The sequence below is a fragment of the Marmota monax genome, unplaced genomic scaffold (genome assembly GCF_021218885.2).
Source record: "Marmota monax isolate L192 unplaced genomic scaffold, Marmota_monax_Labrador192_F-V1.1 WCK01_AAM20220418_F8-fsc00063, whole genome shotgun sequence".
NCBI classification, from domain to species: Eukaryota; Metazoa; Chordata; class Mammalia; order Rodentia; family Sciuridae; genus Marmota; species Marmota monax.
This window is the reverse complement of record NW_026693726.1, coordinates 6,203,501-6,224,909: the sequence shown is the minus strand read 5'-3', so window position 1 is coordinate 6,224,909 and position 21,409 is coordinate 6,203,501. Positions and strand designations below refer to the sequence as shown.

The 21,409-nt window shown below is 35.9% G+C and overlaps 1 protein-coding gene across 2 annotated transcripts in view; it reads left to right on the top strand.

The window, feature by feature from the left end:
• Tox (thymocyte selection associated high mobility group box) overlaps positions 1-21,409 on the top strand; it is a 306,408-nt gene that overhangs the window by 266,667 nt on the left and 18,332 nt on the right. For both annotated transcript variants that reach the window (XM_046460562.2, XM_046460563.2), the window contains exons 5-6: positions 6,960-7,190; positions 18,659-18,739. In XM_046460562.2, coding sequence (XP_046316518.1) covers positions 6,960-7,190; positions 18,659-18,739 — 312 coding nt within the window. The remainder of the gene's footprint in view (positions 1-6,959; positions 7,191-18,658; positions 18,740-21,409) is intronic.

Here is a 21,409-nt window from a genome sequence, read left to right as displayed (position 1 = left end):
GCTCTCCCATCTCCATTAAAGGCTTTGGGACCATGGCAGTTTATTTTAAATATGCTTATAGACGTTTCTAACTTCTCCAGGGATGTTTTAGAATCAGTGATTCTCTTTCCTTAATAATATTTTTGGGGTGCTGGGGATCAAACCCAGGGCTTTGTGCATGCTAGGCAAGTGCTCAACCACTGAGCTACACAGCCCCCTTTCCTTGATAATATTAAGATCATGTACTCTGAATTCTTAAGAAGTATTATTTAAGCAATACTGTTGGTATATACTTTTTAAAAATATTATCATTTCCTTGTGATATATAAGTTAAATGTATCCCTTTAATTCAGCAATAAGACATGACAGGAGGTGAATTACCAGAAGCCTAAGGATACCTCTAGGGATTTGAGAGACATATCAAGGTCTTTGAGCAAGTTACATGAAGCATATGCATCTGGGAAAAGTTTATGCATGATTTCATTTATAAGTATTAGTTTTGTATTTGTGTATGCATTTATTCATTAGTGCTTTCAATGAATGGGAAATAAGTCTGTGGGTAATCAGAACAACATTTAGGGCTTTAGATCAGCCATGTTTTAGTTGCTATGACTTTTTTTTTAAGAGAGAGAGAGAGAGAGAATTTTAACATTTATTTTTTAGTTTTCGGCAGACACAACATCTTTGTTTGTATGTGGTGCTGAGGATCAAACCTGGGCCACACGCATTCCAGGCGAGCGCACCACCGCTTGAGCCACATCCCCAGCCTAGTTGTTGCTATAACTTTCATACAGTTTTTGTATGCATTTCACATTTTATTTGCCTTGTAATTCTAAGCTTTTGCTTAGTGCTAAAAATTACAAGAGCAAAAATATATGATGATCCACTGTATTACAGCATTGTACTATTTCCATGAAGGATGCAGCAATGATTAAGACTTACTTTGTGCTTACCCTCGTGAGGAGATTTTATTTTTTTTATAAGGTTTCTCTTTCTCCTATATTCTAAAGATCATGATGTTGAAATTCACTCTCCAGTCATAAAAGCCCAGTAACTTTAAAAATATTGTACTCTAGAACTGCTTTGTATACAGTGTTGTACTGTGCAATACACAAGTCACTAGTTGTCTATAAATGCTTGCATTTAAATTTAATTCGTTACAATTCAGTTCTAAAATTTTGATTCCTCAATTGCGTTAACCACATTATAAGTGGTCTATACCCACATATGGCTAGTGGTTACCCTTTTGGACAGTGTAGAGAACATTTCTGTAATTCCAGAAAGTTCTCTGAGACATTGCTGTTCTGAACTATGGAAATCAGAACTTCTTAGAAACTTGAGATATAAAATTGTGAGCTTGTATCCGTCAGTGCAAGAATTTAGGATCCAGATAGTACTCAAACTTCAGGTCCAGGGATATATTATAAATCCATTTAGCTAGTTTTTCTACCACAATCATATTCATCATCATTGTGTTCATCCCAAATAATCTATGGTCAAAAGAGCCAGGTATTTTTCAAAATGCAATCCATTACTGGCATATGAGTGCATCCAAATTATAGCAACATTTTTTTCAAGAAAGCTTTGCATATGAGCAATGACCATGTTCTTTTCACATAATTAACAAAACTACCCCCAGAAAGTAGGTTTTATAAACTCCCAGCTTGTTACATAGAATCTAAAGTGGCAGATCATTTCTGCCCCTTTCCAATGCAAGAAAAGTGTAAAAAGAAAAAAAAAACAGATCAAGGGGCAAAAAGAATTAGCAAGCACCATCCTTGTATTCAGATATCAAAGACATCAAACCAAAGAGTGAATTTCCATTCCATTTATTATATCCTAAAAAGCAAAGCTATTGTGCATGCCCAGTAAGCCTTGATAGAAGAACATTGAGCAATATAATGAATAATTCTCTCCAAAGCACATTTTATTTTTATGAAAAGAGAGATCTTTCATACATAGCTTTTTTCCTAGCTTATCTAAGTCTTCTGTGGAAATTGGGCATTATCTTAAATAAATCATAGGTGGGTTCTATTAAGTCAATTCTATGAGTGGTCAGAGTATTATGATCCAAAAATATAGCTTTGATAATCTAGTTTAATTATTGAAGGAAAAACAATGAGTCTGGAATAATGAATCTGGAATATATTAGGTCTGTCCTTTAGATTGATCTTTCTAGATGCCAATTCTGTTCCATAATTTATAATTTAGACCAAGGTTACTATGCATATATATATTTAAAGGCAAAGCATAGTATGTTGTCAACTGAAAGCAGATCCATATGCTTTTACCCATGGCAAAGACAAAGATGATGTGCTGTTATGAAAATGTTGGGTAGTCTGGCTTTAATGGAGGTGACAGCCTGCTCTGCAGCTTAGTGCCTCTCAAATACCCAATCAGATAGACAATTGAAACTTCAGAGTTACATCCCATAATACATAAATGATGTTTTCTGAGCCTTCAAAATGTGGAGGCAGAAGTCATGACTTCTATTAAACAAAGCTCTGAGACTGAGCAAAACTGCATCCTGCTAACCCTACAAGACAAGCCAGGAAATTCTAGGAAAACCTTCCAGACAACTGACCAAATAGGTTGGTTGCATGAAGTTAAATTTAGAGTTTTCTACAGGGTTGCTATACATTGCCTCAAAATGATAATTTGTGATTTTGATACACTTAATATTTGAATTTCTTACTGGCAGTAACAAGTTCTCCTGCTTCATCAGGTTTTGCCTACAAAGTAGAGCCCTGTGTCAAACACAAGAGGATAACTGTTTGAATACTAGTTTAATAAGGAAATGAGCATTAATACCTGTGGTTCAAACACAATTTTAGATAATAGAGGAGGGAAAAATAATTTGGGGAAATCCTTTAATGATAACATTTACAGTGCATGATAGGAGATTTATCTCTGTGATTCATATTTGATTATTTTGCAAAAAGATTGATATAAACTGCAGTCATGGAGATTTCAATGTGTCTGATCATTAATTTTTTAATTAAAGTTTAAAATGAGTCTAGGTAATTTTCAACATGGATAAGAATTCACTTATCTCTGCAATTTTATTCCCTTTTCCTAAATATCCCTGATCTTTGATGAAATATGCCCTCTAATTTCATGATCACTCTTTTTTATCCGGGTTTACTGAGGTATAATTGACAAATAAAATTGTGTATAATTAAAGAATACAACATGATGATTTGATACACATGTACATTGTGAAATGATCACTACAATTAAGTTAATTACCTCATCTACCCCCCTCACATGGTCACCTTTTTTGTTGTTTTCTATTAGTTGTTTTTTGGTTTTTGTTTTGTTGTTGTTGTTTGTGTGTGTGTGTGTGTGTGTTGCTAGGAATTGAACCCAGGCCTTGTGCATGTGAGGCAAGCACTCTACCAACTGAGCCATATCCCCAGCCCTATTTTTTCTTTTTATTAACAATGCTTAAGGTCCACCAGTTTACTTGTCAAGTATACAATACAGTATTGTTAACTATAGTCATGATGCTGTTAAATCCTCAGAAGTTAATCATCTTGTAACTAACTGAAAGTTTGTACCCTTCAACCACTCCATGTTTAATATTCTTCACTGTGGACCTTGCTGACTTCTTTTATTTTTCTTTTCAGTAAGTGATTATGAATGTAAAACTTCCAGGTTTAAAAAATTGGAAAATTATTTAAAAATTAGAGAAAAATTACAAAGACCCATCCTATAACCAAGGAAATTACTATTAACACGTCAAATACTTTTTAAATCTATGCATGTTTTCTCTTTCACTGCATATTGCTTATTGCCCTCAAGTGCTCAAATAAATTTGAGAGGATTAATCTCCTGTAACAGAAACCATTTGTGCTTTCATTCATTCATTCTTCCAATTATGCTATGATTTTGTGATTTTATATTTGCTACTATTATAGCACATGTTAAACAGTTTCTGCATTTTAGGAATGATTATAAGATCAGTGATCAAAACTAGACCTGGACCTTGACTTCATAGTGCAGGGGCAGAAGATCATCTAACAGCCACACACAGATTATTGTATAAGTTTGATACATACTATGAATGGAACTATATAGAACTAACTGAGTGAATAAGAGCTCAACTTGAATTTGAGATATCTTTGAGATTTGCAAATACACATGCCCAACAATCACTGTTTCTATGCATGTAAAACTCAGGGAAAACATGAACTTAACAATTATCCAGTCACAAATAACAGTGTAAACTCATCATACTTATGAGATTACTTCAGTACAAACTCATAGAAGAAGGGGATTTACAGAAAAAAAGAAAAAAAAATCAAAAAACAGAAAAAAAAAATCAGCAGTGCTACCATATAGTGATCACTTGGAGAAAAATGAGCCAAAAAAAAAAAACATGATTCTTAACCAAACAAGGCCAGCAAAATAGGAGTGAAACCCAGAAAGGGTGGTATTATGGAACTCTTGGAAGACAGGGTCTTCCCGGTGAGAATCAGGTAAGGTTGGTGCTAAAAAGTCCTTTGGATTTAGCATTGTGGTAGGAAGCACACTCAAGCAATCAGCAGAGGCTGCATACAGCCAGCACAGACTACCACTTGGGGGAGTTTACTTGAGAAGAGGATAAAGATATGACTATATGTAGCCTTGGGACACAGGGAAAGTTTTCTTGTTTATTTGTTTGTTTGTTTTTTTCTCTCAAGGTAGTTAAATGTCAATTAAAAGAGTAAAGAAGAACAGTTGAGAGTGTGTGAGACTAATCTCCAACCCTTAGACATCTGATTACCCATATAAAGTTAAGACCTGGGCATTGGGTATTTATCAAAAGCTTTCCAGGTGATTCCAGTGTGCAGATATACTTGAGAACCTCCATTCTGTGTCACATAGGTCTATGTGTTTAATTTAGAGCCAGCACACCCATTTGTCCTATATCAGCTCAGCCCTATCATTCTAGTCCTCTGATAGGCTTACACGAGTGCCAACAATTTCACAGGACCACCTCTCAGATCCATCCTGGGGAATCTATCATCTAGAGTTAATCTACATTAGCTTGTCAACTCGGTTCAGAGCATCCTGTCCCCAAGGGGCTCTTTGATCTGCTTCAGTAGAAAATTTCAGAATATTAATCTTTTTAAATATATTTCTCAATAAAGACAGAGAACTCATTTAGCTTCCTTCCTATCTCTGTTTGAACTTGGGCATATCTTTCAAACTGAACATAAGGTATGCAACATGAGGGTCATCTCTTTCCATTCAATGAATTATTTTTAAATCTTCTAAGGCATCATAATTAATATTTGAATGTATTTAACATTTTTTAAAATATATAACTATATGCTACCTCAGTGATCATAAAATGGTACTGCAACTGTTTTACAGTAGAAGAAACAAGGGCCCAGAACAACTAATTTAATGAAAAGAACACAGATAAAAATAATAAGTAAAAGGAGGGCATGGAGCTAGATCTGTTGATGTATCCACAGGTTTCTTAGTAGATCATTCTTCTGAAATGGTGGCAATTATTTTATACAAATGCCCCACCCAGCAAGTTATGTGGATCAAATATATATTACATTATATCTGCAAAGAGGAGAAAGTGAAAACTACCACAACAGTGGATGATGGAGTATCTGCAATGGCAATGGCCACTCAGTCAGGAAATAGTGCACATGGGACTTACATTGGTGGAAGTGGCATGTGGAAAAGGATTCTTCATTTACAGGACTAGTATGTATTCTATTGACTCATATAATTTTTATCAATGGAAAGAAATCATAGCCTTAATTCCTGATTTCATAAAATTGGTTGAAGTGAGATCACATCTAGTCAAGTAAAAAAAGATGATATTCAGACATAAGTGTCTTAAACACATCAAGAGTGGTTCCCCACCACCACCATTTTATCAGAATAGCAATTAAAATTATCCACATAGTCATCCTTGAAACAATGGGAGAACATGGAATCTATTTTTAAATGGAGTAAAAGTTGTCCTATAAATCTCTAAAATTTAGTTTTTAGAGGTACATTCTTCGATATGGTAGCCATTAGCTATTTGAATTTGAATAAGGCTAAAATTTAGTTCCATATTTCCTGAAGCCATATTTTAAATGTTCATTGGCTTCCTATGGCTTGTGTCTATTGCATAGGATAATGCAGATTATAGAACTTCTCCATAATTGCATGGATCTAGGGTCAAAATTATGCCATTCTTTACACTATGAGCATTGCTAGGTTTTCCCAACAGCATTCCATAGACCTAAGTGTAAAGTGAAAAACCATTTGACTTTACTTACTTGACATGTTGCCCTTATGGTTTTAAAATAATTATGAAGATAAGAATGAACTCTCCAGAAGCAAGTTAGATTGCTCATGCAATCACATCACTACAAAAGAAATTTGCTACTGCCACAGTTACACTGAAAGAGAAAAAGAAAGAGTTAGGTGTTAGGTATAATACTTAATTGTGGAGCAATATTGTAAATTATTATAATTATTATTCAGTACCAAGGATTGAACTTAGGTCCTAGCACATGCTAGTTAAAACTGACCTATACCCCCTAGCCATTTATTTTATTTTGAGACAGGGTCTCACTAAGTTGCCAAGTGTGGCCTTGAATTTGCCATCCTCCTGCCTCAGCTTTTGGAATAGATGGGATTACAGGGATGTGCCTTCACATTCATCACTAAAGTTTTTTAGAACTATGTAAATTGAGCTGGGAGAAGAATGAATATGAAGATATGAATATGAATATGGAGAAGGATGAATATGAAGACTACATGAAATACAAAAGGATTATTTCTTTGTGCGTGTGTGTGCATGTGTGTGCACGTGCGTGTGTTTCCCTAGTGCTAGTGATTGAACCCAGTTCTTACATACTAGGTCAGCACTCTACCACTGAGCTATATCCCCAGCCTCAAATATGAAGTTTTAGCTGAGACAACAACTTTGGCCACAATTTTTCTGTTCCTCTACAATTGTGTGTTGATTTTTGTTTCAGATCAATGGAGGAGAGAAGCGGCCTGCCTCTGATATAGGGAAAAAACCCAAAACCCCCAAAAAGAAGAAGAAGAAGGACCCTAATGAGCCCCAGAAGCCTGTGTCTGCCTATGCATTATTCTTTCGTGATACTCAGGCTGCCATCAAGGGCCAAAATCCAAATGCTACCTTTGGAGAAGTCTCTAAAATTGTGGCTTCGATGTGGGATGGTTTAGGAGAAGAGCAAAAACAGGTAAGAAGGGATTCAAAATGGAGAGGTAATCAACGTGATTTGAGGCAATGTATTCACTCTTCAAGAGATGGTTTCTGAGGGCTTTGGGTAAATTCTTCTGTGGCTGAGAATGTGCTCCGTCAGAACCAGACTTTAAGAGATGTTCATATAAATTTTATCATTCCTCTATAAACAGCATGTTAGTTGCTTAGTCTCAAAGTTTATGTAGCGTAGTTACTTTTGGAAGGACTTCTGCATATCCCAGCCAGGATTACCTCATTCCTCAATGTTGCCAATGTGATCATAAAGACTAAAAAAGTCCTTAAAGTATTTTGAGAACTGTCCACACCTCTCTTCAGCACTTATTGTTTACCCTTTTGCCATCAAAACCCTCTTTGCTCTTTGCAAAATGAACCTCAAATTGAAGGGTTCTTACCCATGGTCATTTCCTAAAGACCTCTATGGTGTTATTCAACCCCCCATATTTATTTATACCACATTTCCAGGTTGTGTTAACTGGGACCAGATGCCAGCCTTTTCCTTCTCTTGTGGATTGTCATAGTGTAACTGAGGACCAAATGACACATGGTGGCAACAGCAAAGTAGCTCAAAAGAACTTAAAGTGGATGCAGGATCATAGAGACAGAATGAGAGTTCAGTGAACAGATATAGCCACACAAAGAAGCCATTTTGATACCCTACATCAAAACCAGGAACTAGATGTGCATTATCACTAAGTGGACACTTATTGTCAAAAAAAAAAACACTAAATAAGCATGATCATTAAAATAAGTCATTGGAATGACTATGCAGATGTACTTTGTGCATTGCAAAATACTGAGTTGCATTAATGATCATATTTGGTTATTGATAGAGACACTTAACTCTCTTCACCATGTCCTGAAAAGTAGGTAAAAAAAAAAAAAACAGAAAATTTCAAGCCTATTTATGCATCTAGAAGAATCTATATACTGTGACTATATGTCACCATCTATAATATTTAGGGTTTTATTAAGCCCTTTTATTCATTATCTCATTTGCTCTCTTCAATACTCATGGGTATTCAAATTTTGCAGACTGTGAAATGGAGCCCAGTAAATTGAATGCATTGGTTTATGAAGACATATTTGCTGAGCACTTATTTTCCAGGCATTATTTTAGACACAGGAGATATGGCAGAGAACAAGTCCTATTGTGTTGAAATTTTGTGTAAGATTACATGACTGATACATGAAATTACTATGACTAAAACTTGTCACTTAACTTTCAGTTCTTTTCCTGACGAACTCTTTGTAATCAATAATAATCATAATGATTAAACCAGTTGCTAAGGAAACATACAACCTGGCCCTTTGGCTCCCTTCTCCTATGTCAAAGCTATCTTCTGTCTTCTGTTTGTTCCAAGACTACCAGTCTGAAGGGATGCCTTCATTGGAGAGTACAGGCTCCTGACCTATGGAGCACTGTGCTGTAAGAGCCATCTTCGAGGATGGAGAACTCACCACTGAAACTTTCTGTGTACTGAATTAAAATATCCATCTCCCTGTTAATAGGATAGTTGATATTGTGTTGTGTGATTCTAATTAAAACCTAATATAGTTGTTTCAGGATTTTAGAGCTGGTTTCTATTCTAACTCAGATCAATTTGCTTTTCTACTCCCAAATTCTGAGATATGGTTCCCAGTGGCTGTTGGACTTGAATCAAGGAGGAATTGTACAGAGAGACTTCAGTCCTCCTCTTAGTAGAGCATTGCTGAATGACAAACTAAGTGCATGGGAACCAGGAATCCCAACTCTGTCCCTCTTGAATCATTCCACATTAGTGCCTCCTTGTCCTACCCATGAAGTCATGTGTAAGGACACACCTCTCTCTCTGCTCCAGTAACCCCTCTGTGTATTCTTGGATATGCACTCAGCTTCAGTACACTTAAACTTTTTTTTTTCCTTTTTGAGATAGAATTTCCTGAAAGAAACTTCCAGAAAGCAACTTCCCTCCCTAAGGACTGCATGCAGCAACTCTTGTTCATGAGAAGATAGGCATGATTTCCTGCTCAGCCCCTCTTTCCTACCCAATATTTATTTGGTGACTGAATGAGGAATATTGTTCCCAGGCTCCTTGATGCTGCATTGGCTTCTACTTTTGTCAGAAGCCTTCTTTTAAGGAATGTCAGTCGCCTCTACTAACATTCATCTTACTTCTAGTTCTCTGATCCCAGTCTTCCTAATTATTTCCCACATTCAGGATCAGTGGTTTTAAAAGAGGAAGATTGGTGAAGGTTTTGCCTAGTCTAGGATTGGTCCTTTATATTACCTATATTAAAAAAGAAGTACCTGTTGTTTCTGGTGGAAAAGAATAATGTTCATATGATAAAAAGCAGATAGTTCCTTAATGCAGTTTACAAAAATCAGTGGATTTCTTCCCACCAAGTCCATTGTAATATGGCTTTTTGTTTTTTATATAGCAAGAAGGAGGCTCCATGGTAGAGCATTTGCCTAGCAAAAGCAAAGTCCTGAGTTCAATCCCTAGTACCACTAAGGGTACTAGGTAAAATAGAAAGAAGAGAACATTAAGATCATATCCCACATCCTTTCTGTCTGACCATATAAGGTATTTACAGACCCAAAGAACATGAGATTGACCCAAAGAACAACTGTGATGTTAAAAAGAGAAATTATTCTCGTTCTCCTATTCTAGTTTTCAAAATTGAGGCCAAGCCTTTCTAATGTAGACAAGATCACAATTATGATTTTTAATGGCATATATATAATGACAAATGTTTTCCCTTTTTTCTGTTATATTTTATTTCTAAATTAGTAAGTAACTCACAACCAGTCTACCTTTGGGATCTCTCTTCATGTAAATAGTTGGGGGAGAATTCATTTTTATAGATGAAGGATGAAATTGCATATAGGTGACCCTATGTAACTCATTAAGTATTATAAAGCAATCTCAGAATCAAAATCCAATTGCTAACAAAAGTTCAACCAAGGTTGTTTTGGAACATACTTTGAAAGCAATAACTCCATGTTTTGTTTCATATAAAAAGTAAATGTTTTAAAATTTGAATACTTATTTGAGAGTTACCAAAAAAAGGTATTGGGAGCAATTTGGGTCACCCTAAGATGGTTTATCCCCAAGCCTGATGCTCCTTTGACTTAATAGGGATTTGACATAGCCTGTTCCTTCCTCATAAAAGATGATCTTGCTTAATAAAGAAGAAAGACTGCAGATTATGCTAAAAGGTTTGGTTTATGACACACACAAGATACAGGCCCATCCCAGGGACAAGCAAAGGAGGGTCAACTGCATGAAATCTGACGCTGCTTACAAAAGGGAGCATGTTGCATCAGACAGGCCACCTCTCTGCAGCAGTCCCCAACAGTTTGCAAGAGTTGCCAGCAAAGCAAACAAGCCTCCCTCAAAGGCACATTTGGGCAACCAGGAAATTTCAGCAAAACATCCCAAAGTGTTATTATGTTCTATTACCACCTGTTCTCTCCCTTTATGTTGACTCATGGTGCCAACATACCATAATATCTGTTTCAAACTTAAATTAATTGTGCTTTATTCTCATTTAATATTCAAATTGGGGAGTGTGCACACTGCTATGTATTTTTAAAGGAATATTCTTAGAGAAGATTAGAGGCTTAGTATGAAACCTCATAATATTGGACAAACATGCATGTTACAGAACAAACCCACATGGTGTTTTCATCATTGTGTAGGCAGCTGGTTGGGGTAGAAGGCTAAGATCTCACGTGCCACAATTGTTTGAAAATCCTGTTGTCATAATAGCCCTCAATTACGAATAGCTACAAATATAAACACAAACCGGGCAAAAGGGAAAAAAAATTATTGATGACTTTGGCGGGGGGGGGCTCAGGAAATTACAATATTTAAGGAAAAACAGTTATTAGTGGGATTACAACTGAATGTTTTTTTGACAGCCAGAGGGAACATGACTAATAGAGAGGCCCTGTGTTCCCAGCACCCTCTCCCCCTCGTTGTGGAGGATAGGCAGGAATAAGCCGCTGCAGATCTTGATTTTTCAGAATCCAATTCGGGTGAGAAACTATATGTACTTTGGTTTCTGCAAAGAATCTTTCAAAAGAAGAGAAATCAAAAGGAAGCTGAAAGAAGCGATAAAAATCCTCCAGGAACACAAAACCTCCCTCATGAATCATTCCTACCAAAGCCACTGAACAAACTCTACATATCAGAGATCTCTCCATTTTAATACTTTGGAAGATGGTGCTGAATCTGGAATGGAAAGAGAATTGTGTTTGGGATTCCAACCGGGGGTTTTAAATGCTAATGACTCCTAAGACAATGAGGAGCCCATTTCAGAAGCATACCAAGTTGTTTAAAAGGCACCAGATGGAGAAAGGGGAATAAAACACAAATAATGCTGTGATGTTGGTCTTTGCTACTTATCTTCCACTGACTGGAACCTACAGAGAAAGAAAAAGAATAAGTTAACAATATCATGCCCTTTGTATTTAGGCTTCTTGGAGTTTCAGCCACCCTTAGCATATTTTTTTTAATGATATTCCAGCTAAATTTCTTATATACCTCTGTGGCTTCTGAGTTTTCAGATTCTGGTCATACTAGGCTAGGACCTGGGTTCCACGGTGACAATATAGCACAAATCAAACCTGACAAAATTAAAAAGGCAGTTCATCTTGGAAGCAGAACAGTTTGGTCCAAAGAGCAATCAAGGGTTCCTGAGTCCTTTCTAGCCCCAGAAAGTCATCTTAAATCAGAACCAGATGTAAATTACTAAATGAACCTTAAGTTCCTAATTGGAGACACAGTTGGGCTGTGAGACATTTAGCAAATTACAAACAAAATGTTCTTGTTTACATTACATTAAATGGCTTTAAAGCTGCAGCCAAAGAGCTAAATAAACATGCTGTTATGCTAAAAACGGAGTGGAAAGCCTATTCAGAGTGTGGTGCTTTGGGGGACAGCAAGCCCACAGGGACTGAGAGAAGGTATTTCTGTAAATGCTGGTCCTATCCTAAAAGAAGGGAGTGGATCTACCTGGAGATGTAGAGCCTAATGAGCAGATATCACTTGCGGAGGAACCTTCTGAGTGCTATAACATATGCCTTCTTTCAGGATGCATAATTCATATCCAAGGATATTAGCCACAGCAGTTCAGCTCAATAGCAGCACCTCATTATTTTATCTCTCAGTATTTATTCCTATGTTTGACGCCTCATGAAATTACTGTTAATGTGTTTATATAAGGGCAGATCTGACACAAGTGGGAAGAATGTAATTTCCTACTCATTCTTCCCTGCCGCTGCGTCCTCTTCCCTAGTAGAAGTGGCAAGTGTAAATAGTTAATTTGCTTCAATTATGAGCCTGTCCTGCTAAATTAGAAGCAGCAGGAATATGAAGAGCCAGAATTATACTTAGGAGGCAGCTGACAAATCCTCTGAGCCCACAGAATCAAATCATTTACTCCTCACTGGTGCTCAAACACCCACTACATAAATGCTGCTGGGTTTTTCTCCCCCTTATCTTATGATAAAATTTGGATTTTATGTCAACAATACTTAAGGTTAAGGAAAATCCTGTTGCACTAGACCGTTCCCATACATTTAGTTTCTCCATTCTTTTAAGGCTAGGAGGAAAGGATAGGTAAAACAATTGTTCATTGAAAAATTGTAGCATGTAAGTGACGTTCATTTTCATCAATTTGAAACTCAAAAATTAAAGTGTATAACATAACATGGTGAGCGTATTTTATTTCTTAAACTCAGATACTCACCTATACATAAGTATTGGTACATCATTGTGGTTATTGTTTACCATTATGGGTACAAACATATGTAGTGCCTTTTTTAAAATATTTTTTAGTTGTCAAAGGACCTTTATTTTATTTCTGTGCGGTACTGAGAATTGAACCCAGTGCCTCATACATGCCAGACAAGTGCTCTACCACTGAGCCACTACTCCATATACACTGCTGGAATAGATATTTCCTTTGAAAGTTTACATGAATTTCAAATGAAGGGAGATAACTCCAACATGATACTCATTCAAGTCTGTTGTGATTTATGTATTATGTGCAACAATGTTTGGGGTAGGTTATATATCTGTCCATCAAACCTCTTATTTCCATGGATGTATCTTCTCTTAGAAGATGCAATTTAGCAATTTGTCCTTGGCACTCATGCTAATGCTGATTCATAACAGAAAAAAATCCTTTTCAAGGGATTATACACTCAGTAAATAGTCATGCGCTGCATAACTGACGATGGTCCCATAAAATTATATTGCCTAGAGATATTGTTGTCTTAGTTTGTTTAAGTGCATTCCATGATGTCTCCATACTAAAATATCACCCAATGGTCCATTTCTTAGACCATACCCTGTTGTTTAGTGTTGCATGACTACATTTCATGAGCACCTATTATGAACCAAAGACTTCCTTGCATGCTGGGGCTTCAGCAGTAAACAAGATACAGGACCTTGTGATTGTGTACCTGACAGAGGCATCAAAGAGAGTTCTCACCACTAGGCAGAGCCACTGAGCAAACAAAGATGGATGTGTATTTTTGCCAGATTTATTGGATTCCCACCATGGTATTGCCTGCCACATACAGGCTTTAATATATTGGGTAAATTGGTTATTCATTCTAGTATGAGCTTTCTTATCTGTAAAATGGGCATGATAATACCAATGTAACATCATTCATTTGTGGGGGTGGATGGGGAACTGAGGATTGAATCCAGGGGTGCTTTACCACTGAGTTACATCCCCACTCCTTTTTATTTATTCATTTATTTTATTTTGAGACAGGGCCTTTTGCTGAGTTACTGAGGTTCTCACTAAATTGCTGAGGCTGATCTGGAATTTGTGATCCTCCTGCCTCAGCCTCCCAAATTGCTGGGATTATAAGTGTACACCATTGTGCCCAACCAATGCAACATTGTTATTGAAAGAATTAAAGATTATACGTGTGTGTGTTTGTACATATATAGTGCCTGACACATGCACACAAAAAAAATGCACACAGTCAAGACAATTTTTAAATACATTTTTTATTCCATAGCTTCAGTACCTTGCAACATAGTAGGAACATAGCAGATACTTAATCCACTGGCTAAAATTAATTAAACAATGTCATACCTACCTAGTCATCCTCACTTAATAAATCAGCAGATATGAATTATAGTCATTTTTTAAGGCTAGGAGCTCGCTTCTGTTTCCTACCATCCCAGAAACAGATCTTACCAATATTATTGAGACCCTTTAGAATTAAAAGTCCTCAAAAGTGATCAATGGCAAGATTTTTTTTTAACCCATTTTTAAACACTACCTATTTCTTATCCTCTGAATGCAACTTTGCAAAAATTCTTGATTTGGAGTCTTTAAGAAAATGCCAAGCAAATAACATAAGGTAGAAATTTAACCACAGTGAAGGGCTAAGCACTATATCAACACAGATGCACTTGTTGCAGCTGACCTAAACAATAACAGCCTTAGCCAAAGGTATATACTCTAAATTTCCAAAGCATAGCAGGGAATTGTGATTAAATTATCCCTCTTTATACTTAACAATGTTGCTAATCATTTCCTTTAAAATAGGTAATTGTTGTGAAAATCACATTAGAATTTAACCAAACTGAAAAAAAATTAGGTTTTTCTACAGTGTTTGAATAGAATCCAGAATTGGAAGAATTTTACACTTTTTTGCTTATGACTATAATAACTGTCGAAATAAACCACTAGTAGAGATTAAGAGCCAGAACAGAAAAGAAGTAAAAAAGAATTCAATGGTATTTGTAAGATGTTGCTTTTTTGTATGAGTTGGATGGATTGTTTGTTTGGGGAAGGAGAAGAAAGTGAAAGAATGAAAGGACAAATTGTATAATATTTTTTTTTCTGTTTAAGTCTGTTGTCCTCATTGATGAGGAACTGCTGATTTTAATTAGAGATCGTCAGCCTATAAAAACATGTGAATGCTGGTATTTAGTGCATTTTAAAAATGACTTGGTGAATCACTGGGTCACGCGAACAGGATTTAGATTCTCCAAAGTTGCCATTTGATGTGTATCTACGTATGTTTTAGTTTAGCCATTATATATGTTTTAGTTTAACCACTGATATGCAATCCTTAAATAGGATATGGTTGCTTTCTTGGAATAACAAACCACAGCGTATAACTAAGTTAGGGCAGGATGAATTCAAAAGTGTTTGGATGAGCTGGGGGAAAATGATAAATGATGTATTATGATTTTTAAATCCTCATCTGGCCAACTTTGCACTTTATTTCAAACAGCTGTGGACCATTTGGAAGCCATTTTGTAGCTCAACTGAGTACTAATATTTACTGTATGAATCACATACCTTTAAAATATTTGTCTTTCCCTGAGAGAGAGAGACTGTTTCTTTCTGAAAGTTAACTTTGACATAAATCAAACCCATCCTCATAGGTTAGGTTTGTGCACTTGATCATTGTGGTGGTCATTCATTGCCAAATGCAATCCTGCAAGCTTAGTGGTGTCTTCAAATAGAGCACTTTCTCCATTTGGAAGATTTGAAACATTTTGGGGGAACATTTTACTGAAAAAAATTTAAAAGTATGTTCTAAAATAAGAATTTCCCCCACTTACCTTGTGTGTCTGTAACTCTTACATACTAGCATCATTCTCTTATATTTGAGCTCTTTGAACAATTCCATTAAATATAAAATTCAAACAACATCCTTGTCCAATTTTAAAAGGTAACATCAGGAGAAATACACAGTGAGTAGTATATTGGAGTCATTAGGTAGTTCTCAAAGGTGGAGGTTCTGATTATTGTGGTATAGACCACCTCGGATTTTAATTCTGATCTGGACTACTCCCCTTTAAACACAATTACAGAAATATACCTCCTGAAATTACCCCCCTTTGAATTCTCCCTCTGAACATCTGCAGCTATTCAGGAAAGAGTGGATCCATTAATCCAATGTAATGTGACGTGATGAGTTTACTCTTTTCTAAAGTGGCATTTAGGCACTTACACGATGATCCCAACATAGCCAATCATCAATAGCCAATAGGGAGCCATTTATAGAAAACAGAGAACTCTGAATGCTAGTCAGGTATCCCATAACAACATCGATCCTGGAGTGAAAGCAGGGCACATGTTCAGCCTGAAAAGCATGGAGTTACCACCTTTCTCCCCTGGTTGTTAATCAACAAATTTCAGGAAAGTTAACACTTTGTGAAATGTTAACTGCCAGGAGCCCCATGAAAGGATAGCATCGTAGTAATACTGTTGCTGTTTCAATAGAAACTCAATGAAAGAAAGATGAGAGATGCTAGAATCAGGCCATCTGGCAATATCATCTTATCTGCTGCTACTTAGAAATGACACTTTGGGCGATGCTGACAACCAAAGTGTGTTCTGTTTACCTTTGGAAGCTAAACGAACCCCAGTTAACTGATGGGGTCACCTGGTGTAGCATATTAATAAAAACATGATACAACTCTGTAAGGTACACAAATGTGTATTACCATCAAAGATATATTTACTAAATATTTCCTTCCAAGTCCTCAATAGTATTTCTATCTGTGTGGGAGGAAAACCCTCTCAGAACAGTTTTAAGGTTTTAAAAGTAAATGTAAACTTTGTCAGTTTGAGGTCATTAATTATAAATTGTGTCTTGGAAAGAGGTTTAAGGAAAAATTATAAACAGAAGTCTCTCAAGATTTCTACTATTTTTTTGTTTAAAAACAACAAATGAAAGAGATATGGAGTATTGTTCAAACCATTTGCTCCACCCTAGCATTTATCTGTTTTCTTGGGTAAATTTTCAAAAAGGGATTTGAATGAGAATTCCAATAAGTCAGTTCAATAATTTAGAATACTCTTGTAATTTTGAAATACTTCTGTACTTGACTCAAAAGATTTATTGCCTTTTCCCTTTAAAAAATTCAAAACTCTTAAATAGAATTTTTAAAGTTTCTTTTGCTTCCTATTTAGTAGTGAGGGCAAATGATCATATGATTAATATTGCACTAATTCTTGAGGCTTTTTAAAATTGGCTTTATTACACCAAAATGCCAAGTGTAAAAGTCAAGCCTAAAGGCCTACCTACAGGAGAATAATTAGCACATTCATTTCATAGGGTCTTATTATAATTCTGTTGACAAGGTTAGTCACTTGTTTACCTTAAATAAAATGATCTGCTGTAATTAAAATATTCGTGAGTAAATAATTTTTCTCACATTTTGAATTTTGCAGTTGGAGACTGGGCTCAGCAACCCACAGTCATCATTAGAAACCAGAAATTGACCTCTCCTGCCAGCTAGCAGATATTTGGTCTCTAGACATAATTTATATTTAAATACTCTGAGGAATTCTAAAGCCACTTTTCAATACTAACCAGTGTCTGGTTTTGAGCTGAGCAGTATGAAAGTTTTGTGCCCTGCTGTAAAATTCAAGATGTGGGAAATTTAAAATAGTCACATCAAGGAAAACACATTTTAGTTTCCACAGCCATTGTTGAAAAATTTTTTGTTCTTTGGGGGGCTCATTTCAAAAGATTGCCAAACATATAGTCTAAAGCCTCGAAAGAATCAAGCTTAATGGCAGCAGATGACCACATGTGTTCACTGGGCCCATCTTTCACTTTACAATCTAACGACCCCTCTCTGTTTAATTTAGCAATGTGACCTTTAGCATGCAAGCAAATCCTTTATCCATTCTTTGGCCCAATTTTGGATGATTTTACTTTTATTTTCAAGATGATTTCCTCTCAAAACTGAAAACTTGTATAAACAGAAATTCATTTTAGACTATTGTTGCCTTTTCAAAATGAGGTGTCCACAGATCCTTGTCTTCCAGTGGTTTTGTTGAAAGGGAGATGACCTATGCAAGCCTGGCATACATGTGGTCCTCAGCTGCTGGGGTCCCCTTCCACTCCCACATGTGTTCTTGACTGTGACCCCTGACTCTTGGAGTCTTTGAAAATAGAACCTCAATGCTAAAAATCTTAAATTAATGATGAAACTACAAACTCTATTGCATGTCCTTTGATTGGTTTATTGAACATGATATATCATTTTTTATTTCTCTTTGTTTTTGTATTTAGCATGGAACATAAATATTAGGATATGACAGCACTGTGGAATTGTCTGTCCATCATATAAATATGAATACATTATTTATTCAGGTGTGGTTTCCTTGGGAACCTTCATCAATATTATCTATCTAAGCCAACTACTTCTGTTCTCAAAGTAACCCAGATAAAGTCCTTTCATGTGCATTATGTAAAATGTAAAATTTTAACATTGTTAATCTTCTTATCTTGTCTACTTCTGATCTTTCAAATTTGTTTCCATGGGAAAACACTATCTTCAGGGAGATATATATTATTATATAATTATATGTATGTGTGTGCAATTATCATTCTGTATTGTATGTCTCTGAAAACAAAAGCAGATGCACTTTCTAATTTAAGACTCTTTGTTGTTGTCACAGGTCTATAAAAAGAAAACCGAGGCTGCAAAGAAGGAGTACCTGAAGCAACTTGCAGCATACAGAGCCAGCCTTGTATCCAAGGTAACGTGCAATTGTGTGGTATTGTGACGGATTGTGGCCATCTCGTGCAGACTTTGATAGTCATTTAAAAACATAAAAGATCACTCTAGCATTCTGCACAGTCTTCTTTGTTGGGAAAAAAAAATACCATCCTAAACAAAGCTATAAGTTATGGAAATATTTGTTCATCACTAAAGGATCAGAGCTCACCCTCTTGGCTTTTCATAAAAAGCTGTCCACGTATGAACTTTTGGTTTGGTAGAGTAATTGTGATACATTCTTAATCCTGAACCAACTTTCCATTTCTCCATACCCAACTCTTAAATCACCTCCCTCCTTCCCATTGGCCTTTACTGAGGAGATGCCAACTATTTTAAGTTCCAGCCTCATTGCATCATGATTAAAGAAAAAAAGCTGGCCATGAGGGAAAGAAATAAATCACATCATTTTGTTTGAAAATAAAAACACCACTTAAAAATGTTTTGTGCTTCAAAATATCTTACACACCAAATCCTGCTCTTGGAAATACTCAAGAATTTTCTCAGTTTGGTCTCGTGTTATTAAAAGTGCATTTTCCCCTTGCAGAATCCTCAAGGAGGTGACCACAGCAAGACTGGGTTGAGTCTAGAAGGATTTGGCACTGTGTCAGCTCAAGTCTGGACTTGGCTGTTAATTTGTTCATTGTGGCCCTGGGGCTCTGGACTTCATCTCATTCATGCATGAAATACTTTCTTTTTTCATCCACAAATATCCATTCCCATTCTAACAACTCTAAAATAATTATATAAAGTAGCTTCTTTTTAAGGAAAATATGTGCTGAATTGATTGATGCAGAAAAAATAAGAAAGAGGGCAAAATACAAATAAGGAATTTCAGTAGTGTTGGTCTAATTTGACTGCCTATTCCACTTCTAAAATATGACACTATGAGAAAACTTAGTATTCGTGATTTAACCTTCTAACTCTCTTGCATTGTCTCAGGCTAGAGCTCACCATTGCTAATTCATCTAACTCCTTTTGAAGCTGTTTATATTTTCTACTGATACCATTTCACATTTTGGTGTGTATGTGTGTGTGTGTGTGTATATACATCTATATGTACACATACATATAGATGTATATATATGTACATATAAATATACATATATAATTCACAGAATGTACATGAACTCATAACAAAATTTGGTGGATAAATATACATAAATATAATACACGAAATGCACATAAAATTATAACAAAAAAATAAGCAAATGTTGGATCCTTTCAGTCATTACTCATATTGATATTGCTACAGATCGATGGGCCAAATATAAAGGAGACTTGGAAAAAATGAATTCTCTCTATCTCATCCAAGATAAGTTTCTTTTTGAACATTTAAATAGAGTTTCAGAGCATTTTAACACATGAGAAAATCAATACAGGAAGTTCCAGTCCCAATACAAAGCACTCTGGTTAATGACATGCAGATTGCCAGAATGCTATAGTACTGACTAAGCCTTTACTTCCAAAACAAGTGTCCTCAGATTTGCTCTTAGCTGCAACTTTTCTCACTATTCAGCCTCAGAGCTGCAACCCCCAGTATATGGCAATTTATATAAATGCTGCGAATTGCCATTTCTACATTTAAGAAACCAAGCACTTTTTTTACAGCTTACTCTGACATTTTTCTTCTCTTTGGCAGTGGGGATTTTGCTAGAGCTGTTGAATCTCTATTTATGTACAACTATCTATTATGGTATACAAATTGAAGGAAAGTTACAATCACTTTTCCAGGTTGGAAAAAATGACTCTCTTGATGCTGTATGTGAGCAGGTATTTGCTGTATAACCTTCTACACACCTACAGAAAAATGTACCAAGCTACCCTCCCAAAGCATATGGTACATATATAAAAATTCATTTCTTTTCCATTTTAGTTGTGACTAGGCAAAAATAATAGCCATTCATATATAAACATATATTTTTCTACATTATAGGGGTTTTTTTTACCATGTTTTAAATTATTTCCCTATTCCAAAAGTCTTAAAGCAGCAAAGAGAAAATTCTTCTTAATATAATAGTTAAAATTCTAAGGAATCACATGTGACAGCCAGGCTCTCTGTTGATTTTTTTAAAAATTTTTTTCCACTAATTCATTATTTATTTGGTACTTTTTTTTTTTCTGGGCATGTGGTCTTTGCCAGGTTTAGAAGATGCAATGGTGAACCAGCAAATTCATTCCCTAGACATTAAGAACTTTTTGTTTTATTGAGAGACCAATAGTGAAAATTTAAACTAATAAATAATCAAGGTATTTTAGAACCTAAGGGCATAAAGCAAAGGATCTGTTGGGCGGGATTTGCAATAGTTTCTTGGAAGAGGTAACATGGAAATTGGGGATCCAAGGAGGACAGAAGTTTGCAGAAAAAGAGAGACTAAGGGGAAAGTAAAACAGGCAGCTCTTCAGCAAGTGCAAAGACTTGGGGTGCAAAACATCTCTCTGAGTTAAGAGGAGATCGGTATTTCCAGAGCTAAGTGATCAGGAGCATGAATAGAGATGAACCTGGGAAGGTGGACAAGAGCCCTTCACAAATGCCTTGCAGGGTGGTAAAAGGAACCAGGGTTTATTCTCACTTGGAAGGGAAGCCACTGAGTGGATTTCAGTAGGGGATGGCATGAACAGGTGGACATTTTTAAAGGATCACTTTATGTGC